This window comes from Panthera tigris, chromosome A2 (genome assembly GCF_018350195.1).
Source record: "Panthera tigris isolate Pti1 chromosome A2, P.tigris_Pti1_mat1.1, whole genome shotgun sequence".
Lineage (NCBI taxonomy): Eukaryota > Metazoa > Chordata > Mammalia > Carnivora > Felidae > Panthera > Panthera tigris.
In genome coordinates this window covers 26019982-26038306 of record NC_056661.1, presented here as the reverse complement: position 1 = coordinate 26038306, position 18325 = coordinate 26019982, and the positions used below count along the sequence as shown (strand labels likewise).

Below are 18325 nucleotides of genomic sequence, written 5' to 3'. Positions count from 1 at the left end.
CTCCAGATCACACCATGAACTTCATCTGAAGACTCTATAGATATTCCGTGCCACAGGATCTGTCCAACAATATAGTGTGTGCCAGCCTCTGGGCAGAGGACCCTCAGAATCTGCACTCACAGTGACGTCTCTTTATAGAAGGAACCCCAGGCCACATTCAGACAGACTGAAGTGTCCGTTTACACAGTTCACGGCCAAAGGGCTGAATGTGGCCCACCCACCCAGTCTCCACTCTCATTTTAGGGATGGAAGGGAAGAACTAACTTTGGGAGGATGCCATAAGGCTGACACTTTTGAAATACTTCCAAATATTGGCATCAGCAGGGTCAGTTCTCTCACTGACCTGACTCTATTCGACAGAGAGTAAATTCAAATCTAAAAGCTTATTTATCTTCCCCCCCCATGTGACACAGTAAAGCTATTTTCATTCAGAAGAACAAAAAGGTGGCAGGCAAGCAGATTTTTTTTTCTCAGGTGGGGCTCTGTGAAAACAGTATTAAAAATATAAATAAATACAATATTTACTTACTTAAAAGCAGTCACCCATAGAGGATTTAGTATGTTCTAGGCCACACCCGGATGTGGTTTCTAGTGGCGCCCACCGCCCTGACCCCTAAACAACTCATACTCACCTGGGATTTTCAGGTTCAGGTCACAGATGCTTCCGACAGTGGCGACAGACGGGGCCCGACTGGTACGGGTGATGCTCTCCTTGACTCTTCCCTCTCCGCTGATCTTCACGGTAAACGGGCTCCCTGCAAGAACCAAGAAGACCCTTGTGAGCAGCCCAGATAGGCTGAGGCACAGCATTTACAGAAAAACTAGGTGTTGGACGGGGAGGGCAGAGGGGACCAGACTCACCAGGCACGTGCTCATCAGCAAACTTGGTGGAGACGATGTAAACCCCAGGCACAGTGGGGAAGTAGGAGACCTTGCAGGTGCCATCTTCCAGGTCCTCTGTCTGGATGTCCACTTTGCTGGGGCCTTCCACAGCCAAGGATATACCACCATAACCTGCAACACCGTGGCCCAGAGCTGATGGGACTGCAACTCACTGGGGGTGGGGGAGCTCCATGCATGCAGCAAGGACATCAGGCTCTGGAAATGCAAACCGCTATTTCCAGATGTCAGAAAGACAGTAATGTAGGCAGCCCCAGACAGAGGAGCAGGTTAAAAGCTCTGAGAAATCCTGTAGTGAAAAACCCTGCTGAGCATGGCTTTGACCATAGAACTCTTTTCTCAATGATATCCATTTAATTTTTTAATTTTTTTTAGAGACAGAGAGTGAGCAAGCAAGGGAGAGGGGTGGGTAGTGAGGAGAGAGGAAGCAAGAGAGTGAGAGAGAACTTAAACAGGCTCCATGTTCAGAGCCTGACATGGGGGCTCGAGCCCATGACCCTGGGATCATGACCTGAGCTGAAACTAAGCGTCTGACGCTCAACTGGCTCAGCCACCTGCAGCCTCTCAAGGGTATCTATTAATATCCCACAGAGCACCTGTCCCACAGAAGCCACTGGGAAAGCCACTCTGGCCACACGCCTCCAAGAACGGCATGTATTAATCACCGGCTGTAGGCCTGACAATTTGAATTTTTAAACTGCTCCCAAGGTGCCTCAGATGTCCAGCCAGGGAACCATTAAGACAGCAGATCTGAAGGTTTAACAACCTGAAGAATCAACAAGGAGCATCAACTCACCAGGACCAGAAAGTCTCTAGCCCTCTCCCGTGGGACTGTGACTTTGTCTAGAAGTCACCAATGTGACCATCACTCAAGAAGGCAGAAAATGAAGATACTGTCATGTGGCATAGTTTGGAGAGGGCCAACCAAATTCAAACCATTTTAAAGAGGGTACAGGAAGAGATTCCATATTTCCATGAAAGCATCCCTCAGCTGACACAATCTTGGCCAGCTGGACCAACCTCCTTTGCTTGGGCTGAGTCGAGGAGACCCTGGAAAAGCTGCAGAGAATGGCGGGAGTACACATAATGACAGAGATCTGTGAACTGTTTTGACTCTGGATTCAAATGCCAGAAGCAGATGGGCTGTTAACTCTTAGAAGCCTGTTTCTTCATCTAGAAAACGCATATAATTCCCACTTCACTGAGGCTCATGGGACTTAAATGATAACGCACATATAAGGACCTACATACAGTTAGAGAGATGCTAAGAAAGAAAAGGAAGATGGTAGGATGGAAAAACGAAAAGAAGCAAAAAGATCATTCCCGTGAGCTCTGGGCCTTTTCCTGGGAGCATCCCCACATACCCGCATCCCTTGTGTCCACGATGAATTCAGACATTTCAAAAGTCCGGCCCTCTGACAGGCCACGGCCATAGACTTTGGCTCTGCGTGCGTCACCGATCTCAGACTGGACCACCATGATGGACACAGGGCTGTTGGCCACGTGGCTGCCGTTCTTCTTGATGCTGACCAGGTGTTCACCCACCTCCCGGGGGATGAAGGAGATGCCTGTACCAGAGCAAAGCTTCGGGTTTGTAAGGTGGGAGAACAGGATGAAGGAGAGGAGGGGGGAGGGAGACACACTCACAAGAAGGGAAGCAGGACTTCCCTCCTGACTCGCCAGCATCCAAGAGCGTGGTCGACATCGCCATGCAGAATCTCACTCAGACTGTTATCACGTGTGACCCAGAAGGTTTATCACCTCATACTCTAATGTGCTACCAATTGCCCAGGACCGGACTGGGGCAATGCCCATCTCCCACCCAGCTCCAGCCAGGAAGGTGGCCTGGGCTCACCGATGTGGTTGTTGGGCAGCCTCTTCAGGAGACAGGGCTCGTCACGGCCAGATGGGGCCTTAATGCTGGCCGTCAGGGTGCTGAGGTCGGTCTCGCTGATGTCAAGCAGGAAGTCAGCAGCAGAGCCCAGCTTTACCTGAGAGCACCGTCTGCTGTCATCTGGGAAACAGCCCCCCCCAAATGCGGCTCTTGTTACATGTGGGTCTCCCCAGCTCTCTGAAGCCCTCATTCCACATGCCATTTACAGATGATCAGGTGAGAATTAATTACCCAAAGTTAATTGAAAATACCTGTCTTGAACAATAAGCAGACCTAACCAACAATGAATGATTGCTAATTATGTCTGGTTAAAGGGAACTGGCAGGCACTGGAAATTTGAGTCTTCTCAGACCACTTTTTAAAGGAGTCTTTGCCAGTGGGCGGCACCTGTCACCTGTCTGCCATTGTCTTGGGCATTCCTCAGGTGAGCACTCATCATCTTCTACACAATACTGCTGACTGCTTAATAGGTCTAAACAACTTAGGGATATCCTTAGGGATAGGAACCTCATTTTTCCTATCTCCTTTTTAAATGTTTTTTAAAATATTTTTTTAATGTTTGTTATATTTATTTTTGAGAGAGAGACAGAGAGAGAGAGAGAGCAGGGGAAGGGCAGAGAGAGAGAGGGAGACACAGAATCTGAAGCAGGCTCCAGGCTCTGAGCTGTCAGCCCAGAGCCCAATGCAGGGCTCAAACCCACAAACCGTGAGATCATGACCTGAGCCAAAGTCGGAAGCTTAACTGACTGAGCCACCCAGGTGCCCCCTCATATCTCCTTTTTAACCCACTGATAGTGTGATATGAACACAGCCAGCACAACAGACATTAGGAGTGTGGGCTTTGAATCAGATAATGTGTATCTGAATCCCAGAATACCCATGTCCGAATTTGGCTAAGCCACTGTCTCTCCAAGCGTCAGTTTTTCCATCTGTAAAATGGAGAGAAAATCTATCTAGTAGTGATGCTGAAGGGCATCTTTGGGTCCATGTAGCCATGTAATAGGTATCTGAATGCCTCTGTCTGAGGGCCTGCTATTTGCAGGCTGCAGTCAGACTGGCACAAAAAAAGTGCCCTCCGAATGGCACTGCTTGGTTTTCCTTGGATTACCGGGTAAGGGAGGAATTAGGCCAACCCAACGGTGACTTTACACCCCAATTCCTCCCTAAGGAGTCTGTGTGAAACCTCCATGTAGAGGCCTAGCCTCCTGTTGCTGGTCTGATGGGGAGAGAGGCTGTTAGGGCAGCTGTACTTCCCCATACCTCCAGGAAGCCCCCCGGCAAGCCAGGTGACCTTACCTGTGATCTTGGCTGTGAAGGGGCTGCCAGGGATGTGCTTGTCATTGTACTTGACCAGGATGCTATAGTCACCTGGCAGGGTGGGCAGGTAGGTCACTGTGCATGTCCCATCTTTGTTGTCAATGCAGCTGATTTCGGCCTTTGAAGGTCCCTCGATAGCCAAGTCTAGGCCCCCTGTGGATGGGAGGAAGGAAGGAGAACCTTTAGGGAGACAAAGATTCCTTGTTTCAACAGGGATCATACCTCATCCAGGGCAGTCCCCATGTGAGGAACAACAGACTGACACACGCCACAGGAGCCAGAGGCCAGGGGCACGTCAGAACAAAGCAGTTCACGTGGTAAAATTGTCCACTGGAAAGACACTCCACCATCTGATTTCTTCACTACAAATGACCCCGAAGTTCTCTCTATTCTTAAGGATACTTGGGATGTGAAAGGAATAGCATCCTACACACCAATCATGCGTATGGGAGAGTCACACACACACAGCCCTGTTGGTTGGGCACTGGATGCCATCCTGAAAATCCCTGGGTGGGCGCCTGGCTGGCTCAGTCGGTGCAGCATGTGACTCTTGATCTAAGGGGTGTTGAGTTTGAGCCCTGCATCAGGTGTTGAGATTACTTAAATATAAAATCTTAAAAAAAAAAAAAAAAAAAGAATCACAAATTTAGAAGTCTCCACGATGACAATGGTCATAGGCATAGAGCTTTATCTGGAATGGGCGGTAACACATGTAGTCAGTCCGCTTGATATTTGTACATGTGCAAGATAGAACAAATGCAAAACCATCATTTTCCCAAAACATGCTTCAATTTCAGGCAAGTCACATAACACATTTCATATAATCAATATGATTTCGATCAGAACACAGAGGACTTCAGAAGTTCTGTTTTGGGTAAGACAGAGCAGCTGTACATAAGACATTTATGAAAAACGGGGCACCTGGGTGGCTCAGTTGGTTAAGCGTCCGAGTCTTGATTTTGGCTCAGGTCATGATTTCACAGTTCGTGAGGTTGAGCCCCATGGTGGGCTCCACACTAACATCAAGGAGCCTGCTTGGGATTCTCTCTCTCTCCACCTCCTCTCTGCCCCTCCCCTGCTCCTTAATGCTCTCTCTCTCTCCTCCCAAAAACAAACAAACAAACAAAGAAACAAACAAACAAAAGCTACCCTGGAAATGTGTCCACCTAATTCTCCAAATGGATGGCCAGAAGCATAAAACCACATAACCACACGGTACCTTCTCCTGCATCCTCGGTGACGATGGTGAAGGTGGCAGTTTTGTTGGCCACTCCATACACCAGGCCTGGACCGTATGCAGAAACACTCCCACTGTTCGGGTAGTTCACGTAGAACTGGAGCGGGCTCTCTGGGTTTGCAAAGAACACAAAATTGAGGGGGACTCATGGAGGGACAAATGCATAGCTTGGACAACCAGTGTCTTAACATTCACCTAATAGCAAGCAAGGCTGGTATCTCCTACACAGAGGTAGAAATTGAAAGGAAACTCCAGGGGCACCTGGGTGGCTCAGTTGGTTAAGCATCCGACTTTGGCTCAGGTCATGATCTCATAGTTCGTGAGTTTGAGTCCCGTGTCGTGCTCTGTGCTGACAGCTCAGAGTCTGGAGCCTGCTTCAAATTCTGTCTCCCTCTCTCTCTCTGCCCCTCCCTCACTCTTACTCTGTCTCTCAAAGATAAATAAACATTAAAAAAAAATTAAAAAAAAAAAAAAAAAGGAGACTCCAGTAGAGTTCACCATGCTGGGACACCCAACAGGTCTACTCGCTGCCTTTTTTTCAATCACTGCACAAGAAAAACAATCCCAAGGTTGCTCCAGTCTAGAGGGGGGCCCAAGCAGGGCAGTGCAGCTCAACTTAACCAATAAGGAGGAAACATCTGGCCATGTAGAAAAATGACCCACTACTGGAGGGAACACAACTGGAAAGGTCTTTTGGGAAGGCCATTTACCATGCTTTCAAAATATAAGGCCCCATGAGGCCCCTAGGAATGTATCCCTAGAAATCTTTCTCCCCACCCTGCTCCCAGTTCTGTACAAGGACTTCATTTCCACAGTGCCCAGATCCAAATTAGGAAAAGGCTGCAGTGTCCAACAATAGGGGGTCAGTTAAATAAACATTGGTCTACTTGTGCAGTTCATTAAAAACAATGAGGAATGGGGCGCCTGGGTGGCTTAGTCAGTTAAGTGTCCAACTCTTGATTTCAGATCAGGTCATGATCCCAGGGTCATGGGATTGAGTCCCATGTTGGGCTCTGTGCTGACAACACAGAGCCTGCTTAGGATTCCCTCTCTCCTTCTCTCTGCCCCTCCCCCATGGATGTGTGTGCATGAGCGGGCTCTCTCTCTCTCACAAAAATAAACATTAAAAAAAACCAAACAATGAGGGAGATCTGTGTATATTATACTTGAGAGATTATAATGTGTCTCATTATAAAGAGGAAAAGGAAGGGCGCCTGGGTGGTTCAGTTGGTTAAGTATCCGACTCTTGATTTCAGCTTAGGTCATGAACCCAGGGTCATGGGATCAAATCTTGTGTAGGGCTTGTGCTGAGTTCCTGCTTCAGATTCTCTCTCTCTCTTTCTCTCTCTCTCTCTCTCTCTCTCTCCCCCTCTGCCTCTGCCTCTATCCCCTGGTCATGCTCTCTCATACTCTCTAAAAATAAAAATAAAAAAGAGAAAAAGGCAAGTTGCTATATAATATTAATGCCATTATCTCATTTCCTTTGAAGAACAAATTTATGTATGCATGTAGGTAGGCACAGAGAGAAACATCTGGAAAGATACACACCCCAGCAGTGGAAGTAGAAGGGAATGGGAGAAGACATTTTTTACTTTCTCTACATCTGCATCTTTAGAATATTTAGATAAAAGTAGATAATATGTTTTCACTTTAAACAAACATTATGCACACATGTATGCATGAACCACAACAAACATATCAAGCTAGGAAAAATATTTGTTAACTTCTATCACAAAGGGCTAATCTCTCCAATATTTAATTTGCTCTCAGAAACTGTTATGACAAAGCCAATACAGAATATTGGCCAATGGCCAAATGGAAAAACCTGGCCAAGGAAATAAGTGCTCAGTTCACAGAAAAATACAAATAGTCCTTAAACATACAGAAAGTTGCTCACTCTCATTCACAAGGGAAATACAAATAAAGCAACACCAAAATACTGGTTTTTGAACTGTCAGTGTGGCCAAGATCCAAAAATCTGACAGCCTATTATTCCATTGGCAAACTGGTGGAAAAGCAGGTGCTGGTCTACATTGCTGGTGGGTGTCTGAATTGGGGGAGCCCCACTGAAGGGCAATTTGGCAAGATCGATCAAAATGATAGATGTCTATACCTGTGTCCAGCAATTCCTACCCTGGGAACTAAATCTCACAGATATACCTTCATGAGAGTGAAATGATGGAATAAAGGCCATTCATTGCAGCCTGACTAGCGACAGCAAAAGGGAGAGAAGAACCTGAATGTTCTCCAATGGGGGGAAAGGTGAAATCTATCACGGTTTATCCAAACGGTGTGACATGCTCTATCATTAGGACATGAAAAACTCTCCTGGATATACAGTTAGACTGGAAAGGGCAAGGTCAGAGCCATGTGTAGTGTATGCTACTATTTATGCATAAGTGGGAAAGGGCTTAAGAATCTATATTTCCTGGGGCATCTGGGTGGCTCAGTCAGTTAAACGTCCAACTCTTGATTTCGGCTCAGGTCATGATCTCATGGGTCCTGAGTTCAGGCCCTGCACCAGGCTCTGTGCTGACTGTGCAGAGCCTGCTAGGGATTCAATCTCTCTTTCCCTCCCCCACTTGTGCTCTCTCTCTCTCTCAAGATAAATAAATAACACTAAAAAAAATTTAGGGGCACCTGGGTGGCTTAGTTGGTTGAGCATCCAATTTTAGCTGTCATGATTTCATGGTTCGGGGGTTCGAGCCCCTTGTCGGGCTCTGTGCTGACAGCTTGCTCAGAGCTTGGAGCCTGCTTTGGATTCTGTGTCTCCTTCTCTCTCTGCCCCTCCCCCACTTACACTCTCTGTCTCTCAAAAATAAATAGATGTTAAAAAAAATTTTTTGAAAAGAATCTGTATTTCCCATTTGTTTATAGAGTCTTAAAAATGTTCTGATATCCAACATAAAAAATTAACAGTAGTCAGGTTCAAGGAGAGGTCAGGTGGCGATACGGGTGGGAAGGAAACTTTTCCCCACATCATTTTTTAAACCATGTGGAGATGTTGCCTACTCAAAATATTAAATTTAAAAATAGAGAACCATTTGAACAATTAAAAAAAAAAACAAGAATAACACTGTGCTGGTTGATGGACACAAAATCTGAGCTGAATTTCCTTGTCAAGGGCACTGTGAACATAAAGCAGCTTGTTCTCTCTCCCGCCCCCAAACCCCACACTCCATAGGGCTCTGTAGGCCAGGCTGGAAAGTCCCTTCGTGCGCCTCACATTTTTCTCCCAGCTCACCCTGTGGCCACACTCGGCATAGTGACAAAGACAATCATGAAGCTAAGGGCCTGAACTGTGACCCAGGATGCTTAGCTGCATTGTCCCTTCTGGAGAGTGGCTGGATCTGCTGGGGACACAGGCTGTTTGATTTCACAGGGACACCGACACTGCCTTCCCGATCCTGCCACTGAGAACTGTTTCCCACACAGCAGCCAACTGAACGTCTCTGCAAACCTCCCAGACATTCAGGCCCAAGTCTTATTGTCCTGCGGGGAGTGCTGGCCAAGGTGCCGAGCCTGACTCACCAGGGATGTGGCTGCCCATGTATTTGATGTGCATCTCATGCAGCCCGACTTCAGTGGGGGCATATCTGACGGTGACTGTGCCGTCCTTGTTGTCCACAATCTCAGGAGTGGCCGTCTTCCCAGAAGGCATGTGGACCTCTCCTGTTAGAGCACAGGAAGAGAGAGCCATGAGCCCACCAGCGGCTTCCCCCAGAGAGGCTGAGCACAAAGGCCCAGGTGGCCTTCAGAGGCAAGAGCACTCACTGCTGCCTGAAGCATCCAAGATCCACAATGGGAAAACAGAGACACGTTTGCCTTTATTTTGTTCCCTTTTTCTTCTACAACTGCAGCAGGCAACTCAAGTAAAGAGTTTTTTACTTTTGTTCTGACAAATGAGAAGCTCACACAAGACTAGAAAAGACCACAAGGCCAGGAGAATTAGCAGAATATCAACTCAAAGAGAACGAGGCATTAAAAGGAGGCTAGAAGAGAAAGAAACTCTTGTACAATAGGCTTCAGTGTCAATGTCATATCTGGAAAGGTGCAAGAATAAGAGAAGGCAGGAAAAAAGGAGGGACAGGAACCCGACAGTTGTAATCTCAGGGGCTCATGGACTGATCCCCCCACAGCAAGAAACAGGGGTGCTAGGTTCAGGACCCCAGGTGTCGGGGACAGGTGGAACCACCTCCCAGGCACCCTTCTGGAAAGCTAGTGCAAGCCAGTGAGAACAAAGCGGCTTTCATGACAGTGCTTACCGGTGATTTCTCCTTTTCTGACGGCAAATGGAATGACCAAGTCGAAAGGCTTAAAGCCCAGGCCGTTCATGTCACTCACTGGGACATAGGCCTCCTCGGTTACCTAAAAACAGGAAGCAGTGGTCACTGGGTAAAGTGGACAACCGTGTGGGCCAATGAAACAGCAGAGGGCAGAGAGCAACTGGGAATTTTGCAAGCTAGTGCAGCCGGGGTGTGGGGACGTGGCTGCCCGTACAGGACGGGCTTAGTCTAGCTGCCCCCAGGGCCAGAGCAGGACCTGAAGGACTGGAGAAGTCATGCTGACCAATTGCTAAAAATCACTAGGCAGTTTGCTTGTAAAATTCCCAGCAGTGCTCACGGGACAGTGGAAAAGTAAGAGACAGCAATGTCTGTGAGTCCCAAGAGGCTCCACCTGGAAAGGTTTAGTTGCTTGTGGCCTGGAAAAGAAGGTGCGTTTTAAGTGGCAGAAAGTAGCAGCGGGCGGCTTTCCCCCTGAACAGAAACCAAATGTGCTAGTGGCGGCTGAGAGTCAGCAGGAGGGCTTGAGGATGGCCCGTCTTTCTCTGAACCGCGGAGACAGGCTACACCGAGCGTGATCACAGACATGACGGCTGGAGATTCGTGGAGCGCATACGATGACACGGGTGGGTCTCATTACAGAGGAAGCGGGGATCATTGTGACGGACTGATCAGTGGGGGACAAACCAATGACCAGGACACCCAGAGGGCTGAAGCAATCCCCAGAAGCAGGCTGCAGCTTTTCTGAAATGAAGGCTGAGTAAACACAGAAACGCAAAAAGGAGAAAAAAAAAAATGTACCCAGGGCCTGAATCCGGGGGAACATGCATTTACCGGTGCCTCCTCCACGGCCTCGACTTCCCCATCTGTGGCCTGGTCAGTGGCAAATGGAGATTAGTTGGGAATCACATTGAAGGGACATTGCTACTTAGATGCTACAACCTGAGGCTGGCTTCCTCCCCATCTGCTCCGTCTTGCACAGCAGGGAGCCACTCCCTCCAGCAGGAGCCTACATTCTTTCTCCCCTTGTGGAGAGCGAGTGGGATCCTTTCTTCAAAGGTCAAATCCACATGCCCTTTGAACCCACGATCCCACCTCTATGAAGCAGGCCTATCGACATGCTAGCAGGCAAGTCCACAGGTAAATGATGTATGCAAGGCGTTTTACCACAGCTGTTGATGGTCATGAGAACATGACCTAACCTAAAACGTCCAACTGGCAGGGAGTCAGGTAAGTAAATTATGTAAACCTGTACACCTGAAGAAGCTACCAAGTCTGATGAGTTAATGTGGAAGGGTACGTATGACACCCTGAGGGATGGAAGCAAGTTGCAAAGCAATGTGTATGATGTGACCCCACGCATGAAGTTGATGTGTGTGTTGTGCAAATGGGAAAAATGAACACTAGTCACTTTCGTGGCATGAAACTGGAAAAGTGGTCTTCTGTTATTTGGTAAGGGTCCATGGTCTTAATGTGTTAAAAGTCTTTATAAGCTCATTTTTGCTTCAAACCACAGACTTCATGTTCCAATCGACCTGATAAAGGAGGGTTCATCTTCTACCACAGTCAACACTGAACTGGAAGGCCACCCCCTGGAGGAAGGCCTACACGCCTGCATTTACTCCTTTGTATTTTGGCATCTGTGGAAAGGGGACTTCATTTAGAAAGGCTTCAATTTTTGAAACAGCCCTCTCCCCATCTTCTAGGGCTCTCTTGTAGCTTGGGGCCATGCAGGGGCAAATTGGCCAGGAGAACGATCTTTCAATGGCCACGCTATGGCCTTCAATCCATATTCAACAGTGATGAGCAGATAAGCTGGCTTCATGATGTATTTAACTGAACCAGCCTGCTGGGCCTCCCTGATACATGAGCTGTGAAGGCAGTACTGTGTGTTCATGTCCTTTTGGCCACAAGTCTGTAGAGAGAGGCAGGGAATCCACATACAAAGAAAGTCTATTTAGGTAAGGCTGGAAAAAGCTTGGAACAGGAGAATAAAGACCCAAACCAGGTACTGTGGGTGACTGCCCTTTTCTGCCTAGCTCATTGCACCAGCAAGGCCCGGGGACCACTCTTCCATGATGCCTATATATTCTAACTCACCAGATAAAACCCGCTACAGACTAAAACGGATTCTTAAAACTGTAACTGGGGCCCTTCTCTGGAAATAAGGATATAAACTCTCTAGCTGCATTTCTTTTCACCCTTTTCTATTGAAGGAGAAAAACACTCCCAAATGAACAGGCTCAAAGTTGACAAGGGCTTACATCCTTGAGACAAAAAGGAGCCTCCAGATTCTTGGCAGAATGTTTACAGATAAACAAATATCTATGGAAAGGGGGAAAAAGGGCTACAATAGATTACAGACTGTTTGGATGGGAGGCGTGGCCTTCTCTTTGGAATGTAGTCTCTTCTCTATCACTACATAAAGTGAAATCGTGAGAAGGGGCTTCGCAGGCTGTGTGGGGCCAAGTCACAGAGGCCTTATAAGAACTTTGTGGTTGAGCACCGCTGTTGCCCGTGGCATCAAAGGACACTGTGTAAGGGGAGACCCACAGCACCTGATGGCTGTCCACAGCAGGCACTCTGGGCTCAGTGAACTTGAGCCTGAGCCTTGTTCCTATACCTCACCTGCAAAAGGGCCAACAATGCTTGGTTTTCTGAAGGTCAAATGAGATTTCTAATATTTTCTTGGCTGAAGAACCTTCATAATCAGAGGAAGGTCCAAAAGTCACTCGCTGAAAATTAAAGAACCTCACCATTCTCTGGCCCAGAGGCCCACATAATGGTTTCCCTTTGCACCAGGTGTTACTATTCAAAAGACATGCTATTTCCCACACCTATGCAAAATCTGAATCTTTCCAAAACAAAACTGGAGGTACTTTGTGTCCTGGGATACAAGTCAAGTCTGCAGACATAACGGCATCAGGAACCTCTCTCCTCAAGGCCATGGAGATGAGGGAGGAGGAAGGAGGAAGAATAAGCAGAATAAAAAATGTGATGTTTTACTTACAAACATTTTTTGTCAAAGTGTATCTTTCTGAGCTGGGCTGAGGCCAGGATATTGCTTAAGACCCTTAGCATGACAGATACTTTGGTGGCCAATAAGGTTTCTTAAAAACTCTTAGAGCCAAGGGTCTCTGGATTTCTAGAGATTATTCTAGGACTCTATAAGGTCATGACTGCTTAAGAAAAATTTTTTGAAGAAAAAAAAGTGGAAGGGGATGTTCTAGCCAGGATTTAACGAATGGCAGCTGTTACTATTTCTATCCTAGCAGAGTGCTCTAGGGAAGGAATTTTCCTTACCATGACAGTGAAGGGGCTGTTGGGAATATCAACGCCGCCAAAGCGCACATAGATCACATAGGTGCCTGGCTTGGCGGCCGTGTAGAAGATGTCGTAGGTGCCATCCTCGTTCTCGATGACATCAGCCTCAGCCTCGGTGCCGTCTGGGGTCAGAACCGTGCAGGTCACTTTCCCCTTCCCAGCAGTCTTGGCATCAACCACAAAGCCCACTTCCTCGCCGGTTTTCACAGTGGAGGCGATTCCAGGACCTGTAGAAAAGTTCAGGGGAAGAAAATGGAAGCTCTAGCTGTAGACAAGGGCCCTGGAGGCCCGAGAACAAATCTCATATTCATGTGGGTGATTCAAGGTTCAAGCATTCAAGGGTATGGGGATGACAGTCAACTTCCCTAAACAAATATATACTGGGCATTTTCTTAAGGGCAAGGTACACACCAAAGTGATCCAAACACGGTCCCTGCTCTCGAGATGTTCCTAACCTAACCTAACAGGCAGGCAGATGTAGGCCAGGCACCAGGAATGACAGCTCAATGTATTGTGGAAACGTGGAGGAGGAGCTAAGTACAGAAAAAATTATCAATTGTTCTTCAGAGAGGAGTCCTGTAGTACATCTCTATAAATAAAGTCCTAAGAATGTATATCCCAGGGTTGCCACATTGACAAAGGGCTTTTTGAGATAAGGGGAATGGCTGAATTCTGAAGGACAGGTACTCTTGGCTAGGGGAGACATAGAACCTCTGTCCCCAAACCATGACTAGTCTCTATCTGTCTGACTTGTGGCACCCCTTCATACAGGATCCACATATCAGGAAGTGTAGAAAAGTGAGCTAAAAGCACACTGGCAAAACAATTTAAAAAACCCTCCAAGTGTGTAGAAGCAACAGGGAATGCTAAGAACACGTTGCTCAGACAGTGAGTAGTAGAAGGAAGCCTGGGGCCAGTTTGTGGAAGGCCTTGAATGACAGAGAACTGTGGCCTCCGAGAGCCCCCAGGCTGAGAATATTCTGCTCAGGATTCCGCCCCAGCAAAGGAGGGAATAGGGCCTGGAAAGCAGGGAGTAAGTCCACACCCAGTATCATCACTCCCACAGGTTAGCAAAGGCAATCTAGTCGTACCTGGCACAGCACAGACCTAAGAGGTGGCAAATTGGACTGGCCAGTGTTTCAAAATTTCTCAATTTTTGAGCCCAAAATTGCCAAGTTGAGGAGTTTACAACTTGCTCTAAAAGCCAAAAGTTTTTCCCCATTCAGAACAAGAGAAGATAGGAGAGAAATAGAACACATCCATGGTGGACCTATGTGTGATGTAAAGAGAAGCAAATCTGTTTCATCTCAGAGATGGGGATTCATGTTGAGGAATCTGGTGCAGTAGCATCAGAGTAGCAAGAGCTGTTCTTAGAAACGGAAGGGCCCATGACGGTCTTCATGTCTTAGAAACTGAAGGAAGTATGATGCTCAAATGTATTCCTGGAGACATTCTGAGAGATACAGGCACAGTCTCCAGTGCTAAGGAAAAAACCTAGATCCTTGAACGCGTTTCTCTAACGCTGACCCGAAATGCTCTTGAATAAATCTTGAATAATTAAACCATCGACTCATGAAAGGGAGGCACACATGTGCAGCTTTTCATGGGAGCCACTATCTCTCAACCAAAGCGCCCACTTCAAAAGTAACATAATAATAGCTTCCATGCGCCTGGCACCGTGCTAAGCATTGTTCGTGCCTGACCTCATCTGACCTTTGCAATAACCCTGCAAAACGATCTCTGATCCTGAGAAGAGTTTCTTGAATTCAAATGTTCTCAGCAAGATCTTCTATCTGAGTCTGACTGAAGCTCAGGGTGGTTGAGCAACCTGCCCTAATCACGTAGCTATTAAGTGGTAGAGACGGGCTAGCCCTTGGCTTTCTGATTCCAAAGCCCACACTCCTGACCTTGACCTGCACTCACCTGTGGCCAGACACTTGCTGGCATCTCCTGTCTGTGTGGCCCGGATGCGGTAGGGAGACAATGGGATGTCATCCCCCCCATAGGTGACCCCAATCATATAGCGTCCGGTCTTGTCAGGGATATAGGTGACAGCATACGTGCCATCTTTATTGTCGTGGACAGTGGCTCTTTTGGGCTTTCCCTCTTGGTCCTGGGAATCACAGAGAAATGCTATTTAAGATGCTGTCATCAAGATGTAGAAACCATTCATGGGAAACCGAAACACATTCTGCTCATTGATTTACACCCCTCTTCAGGAAGAGACAGAATTACTGGCTTAATACAATCTTTTTGGGGGGTGGGGCTAGGGAGAAGAAAGAGTCACAGATCTCTTTAACACCATATGGACATGGTCAATGTTTAGGAATTTTTCGGTCAAGTGAACATGTAGTGATTGAGCTCCGGATCCACTAAAATACAGGGAGACAAGAGGGCTCCTGCACTTGCACCACCACATCCACTCTCTCCCTTTTGTCTTTAGTAAAAGGTGCCCAATTCTTGGCTGGGTGGACTGCTCCCACCTCCTAGCATCCTCTGCTACCAGGTATGGCCATGTGACTTGTGACAAAGTTCCAATAAATGCGAGAGAAGTGGAAGTACACAGAGCTGCTTGAAGTGGCTCATTGACTCGAAAGTCCCCTTTTCCCCTGCTGCTCCTCTTCCTCCTTGCAGCTTGCCATGTGCATCAGAGGGCCCGTGGTCCACGAGGAGGCCTCCAGAAGAAGCCACAGTCAGGACACAGGAGCAGAGAGATGGAGCCTGCTTCTCTGCGGAGCCATATAGCACCCAGGTGGCTTGCCTCCCGGCTTGTTTAAACAGAGGGAATAATCCCATGTTTAAGCCACTCTTGTTTGCCGGGTATATTGTGATACGCAGCAAAGCTTAGTCCTAACTAATCCGATGAGTAATTGAAAACATTTTAAAAGAAAAACAGAGGAACAGATATAATAGAGATCAAAATACATGAGATTCATCCACACGTGGTATTTGGAGCTACCCCTTCAGACCTCTCAGGCAAGCATGTTTGTTCTCTGGCACAATTACTGACTCTCTGGTCGGAAAAAAAAAAACAAAAAACTGTCAAACACTTGCATCAGGCCAGAAATTGGTTATTAAAACCTTATTCTTATCCCTGGCCAGGAAATCAGGTCTTTATTAATAAAGTTGGACCCTAGAAGAGAACTCAAAGTTACCGTTATCTGAACAGCAAGCAGGCCTTCCCCGGCATCTCTGGCATCGATTGCAAACTCCACAGGCAGACTGGCAGGCACACCATAGGAGCTGAGGCCAGGGCCACTGGCAGTCACTTTGCTGGCATCATATGTGGGAAGGACCTTGACCTTAAAGGGACTTGAAAGACACACACACACATCCCCAGTCAGTGTGGATACCATCAACCATCAACCCCTGCTACATCTTTATCTCCCTTACACAGAGACTGGGCTTGAAATGAGGGATTTCTATAGCAGATAAGATAGTGGGTGCCTTAAGTACCTTAGACCCAGCAGAAATTTACAACCATGTAACCATCATATGACAGACTGGCTTTCCCTGAGTGCATTCCATGCGATACACACTAATCCCCAAGTTGATTTGGGAGACATGGTTAACTCACTGTTGTTATGCTAAGAAAATGGTTACCAAAATGGGAAGGGAATATTGGAATTAAGAGACAATACTGGAACAAATAATTAGAATAATAAAATTAATATTCTATCATCTTCTTTTCTATTTTTAGAATGCTTTAGATGGTGAATTACCTATTAACAAAGTAATACATAAATATAATATATAAATTATGTATTTCTATATACCTAGAGCTATATGTATATTAGGGGTATGGGCAAAATTTTTTCATCTTAAGGAGTAGAAAAAGAAACCTTCAGAGGCTGTTTGGAGAGTGGAAGAATGTAGGAAACATTTCATATTAATATGACTGAGGAATAGGTTTCTATCCAACACCCTCTGGGAATGCTATTGCCAACCAAATCCTCAAAAGAAGTAAAAAAGTAAAAAAAAAAGTAAAGAAGTCAAAAAGTAAAAATCTTTGTCCTAATCAGAAAACTACTTGCAAGGCCACCAGAAAGAAGACTTTGATGAATTAATGCATTCCTTGTTTCTTCAAAGATTCCCAACTCCTTAATTTTAGCTTGTCTTTAAATTAAAGATGGCTGAAAAGAACAAAGTAGGAGGAAACAGGATGCTAAGAAAGGAGCAGACACAAATATCAAGGCTAGTGTATTGATATACCTGTGCAGAGCATGAAGGTTCTCAGTGATACCTGCTGATCTGATGGGTGGATGGATGGGTGGATAGATGGCTGGGTGGGTGAGTGGGTGTGTGGATGGATGGATGGATGGATGGATGGATGGATGGATGGATGGGTAGATAGACCAGTGGGTGGGTGGATAGGTGGATGGACAGATGGATAAATGAATGGATGAGTGGATCACCAAGGCAGTGCTGGTCAATCCTGCAGAGGAGTAGGCTTCAGGCTGGTTTGGACCCTCTTCTGTAAGTGTCAGGCGCTTACCTACGAGGGATCTCTTCATCAGCGTATTTAACCGAGACCATGTAAGGCCCCTCCTGGGATGGGGTGTAGGTCACTGTGTGTGTGCCATCCCCATTGTCCACTATGTTCACCGGCTCCACCAGGCCTGAGAACAGAAATGATAAGTCTGAGGAACTGCTTGGACTCTCCTTCACTCCACCCTGGGCTGAGTTTGAAACAGAATCACATTCATCCCAAACCAATCACATTGGTTTCCACTGATGAGTAACATTAAGGCAGGCAGGCCATAATCAGAGGCCTGAGAAATCACAGGAGACAGGATCCCCAATTCATGGTTGCAGAAATGACCCCAAGAGACACCTTCAGCTTTCTGTTGGCTAAAGTACACTCAGTCAGCCCTTGAGTATAATTAAGGAGACTGCCCGTGCTTGTGCAAAGATGCATGTTGCAGACATGCTCTACCCTTTCAAGCTGGTTAGGCATGCTTGGGATGTGGCAATTTTACTGTATAGCTGAGGAAGGGCCAAAGAGTCCACAATTCTGAACAGAAAAATTAACCAATGGGCTGGCCAGTCAAGACTTACGGCCACCTTTGATCAAAGACCAGTATGGCGCCGGCAGGATGGGCATAGGTGCAGGACAGGTGAGGGTGTCAATCTCATGGGGTGAGGGGACCTTCAAAGTGATGCCTACAGGGGATGGTTAGAGACTATGTTAAAACATAATCAAGGCATGCATTGTGTTGGTAGATTCCAGATCCCAGTTCTGAACGTGAGCATCAAGGATGGGTTAACGGCAGAGTAGGTTAAGCAAAGCATGGTCTACTCAGTAAGCAAAGCAGAGGAGGCAGGAGCAAGGCAATGTGAAGGATGAAGCCAGCAAGAGGCATTCAGGTC

General features: G+C 46.9%; 1 protein-coding gene across 4 annotated transcripts in view; it reads right to left on the bottom strand.

Moving 5' to 3' along the window:
- FLNB (filamin B) overlaps positions 1-18325 on the bottom strand; it is a 143427-nt gene that overhangs the window by 20952 nt on the left and 104150 nt on the right. For 2 of the 4 annotated variants that reach the window (XM_015538545.2, XM_007084400.2), the window contains 13 exons: positions 17451-17574; positions 16111-16267; positions 14879-15068; positions 12935-13182; positions 10433-10504; positions 9614-9716; positions 8880-9020; positions 5331-5459; positions 4091-4264; positions 2756-2914; positions 2265-2468; positions 862-1014; positions 633-755 (listed from right to left, as the gene is read on the bottom strand). In XM_015538545.2, the coding sequence (XP_015394031.1) occupies positions 633-755; positions 862-1014; positions 2265-2468; positions 2756-2914; positions 4091-4264; positions 5331-5459; positions 8880-9020; positions 9614-9716; positions 10433-10504; positions 12935-13182; positions 14879-15068; positions 16111-16267; positions 17451-17574 (1977 nt within the window). The remainder of the gene's footprint in view (positions 1-632; positions 756-861; positions 1015-2264; positions 2469-2755; positions 2915-4090; positions 4265-5330; positions 5460-8879; positions 9021-9613; positions 9717-10432; positions 10505-12934; positions 13183-14878; positions 15069-16110; positions 16268-17450; positions 17575-18325) is intronic. The other 2 variants (XM_007084399.2, XM_007084401.2) reach the window with 1 other exon arrangement.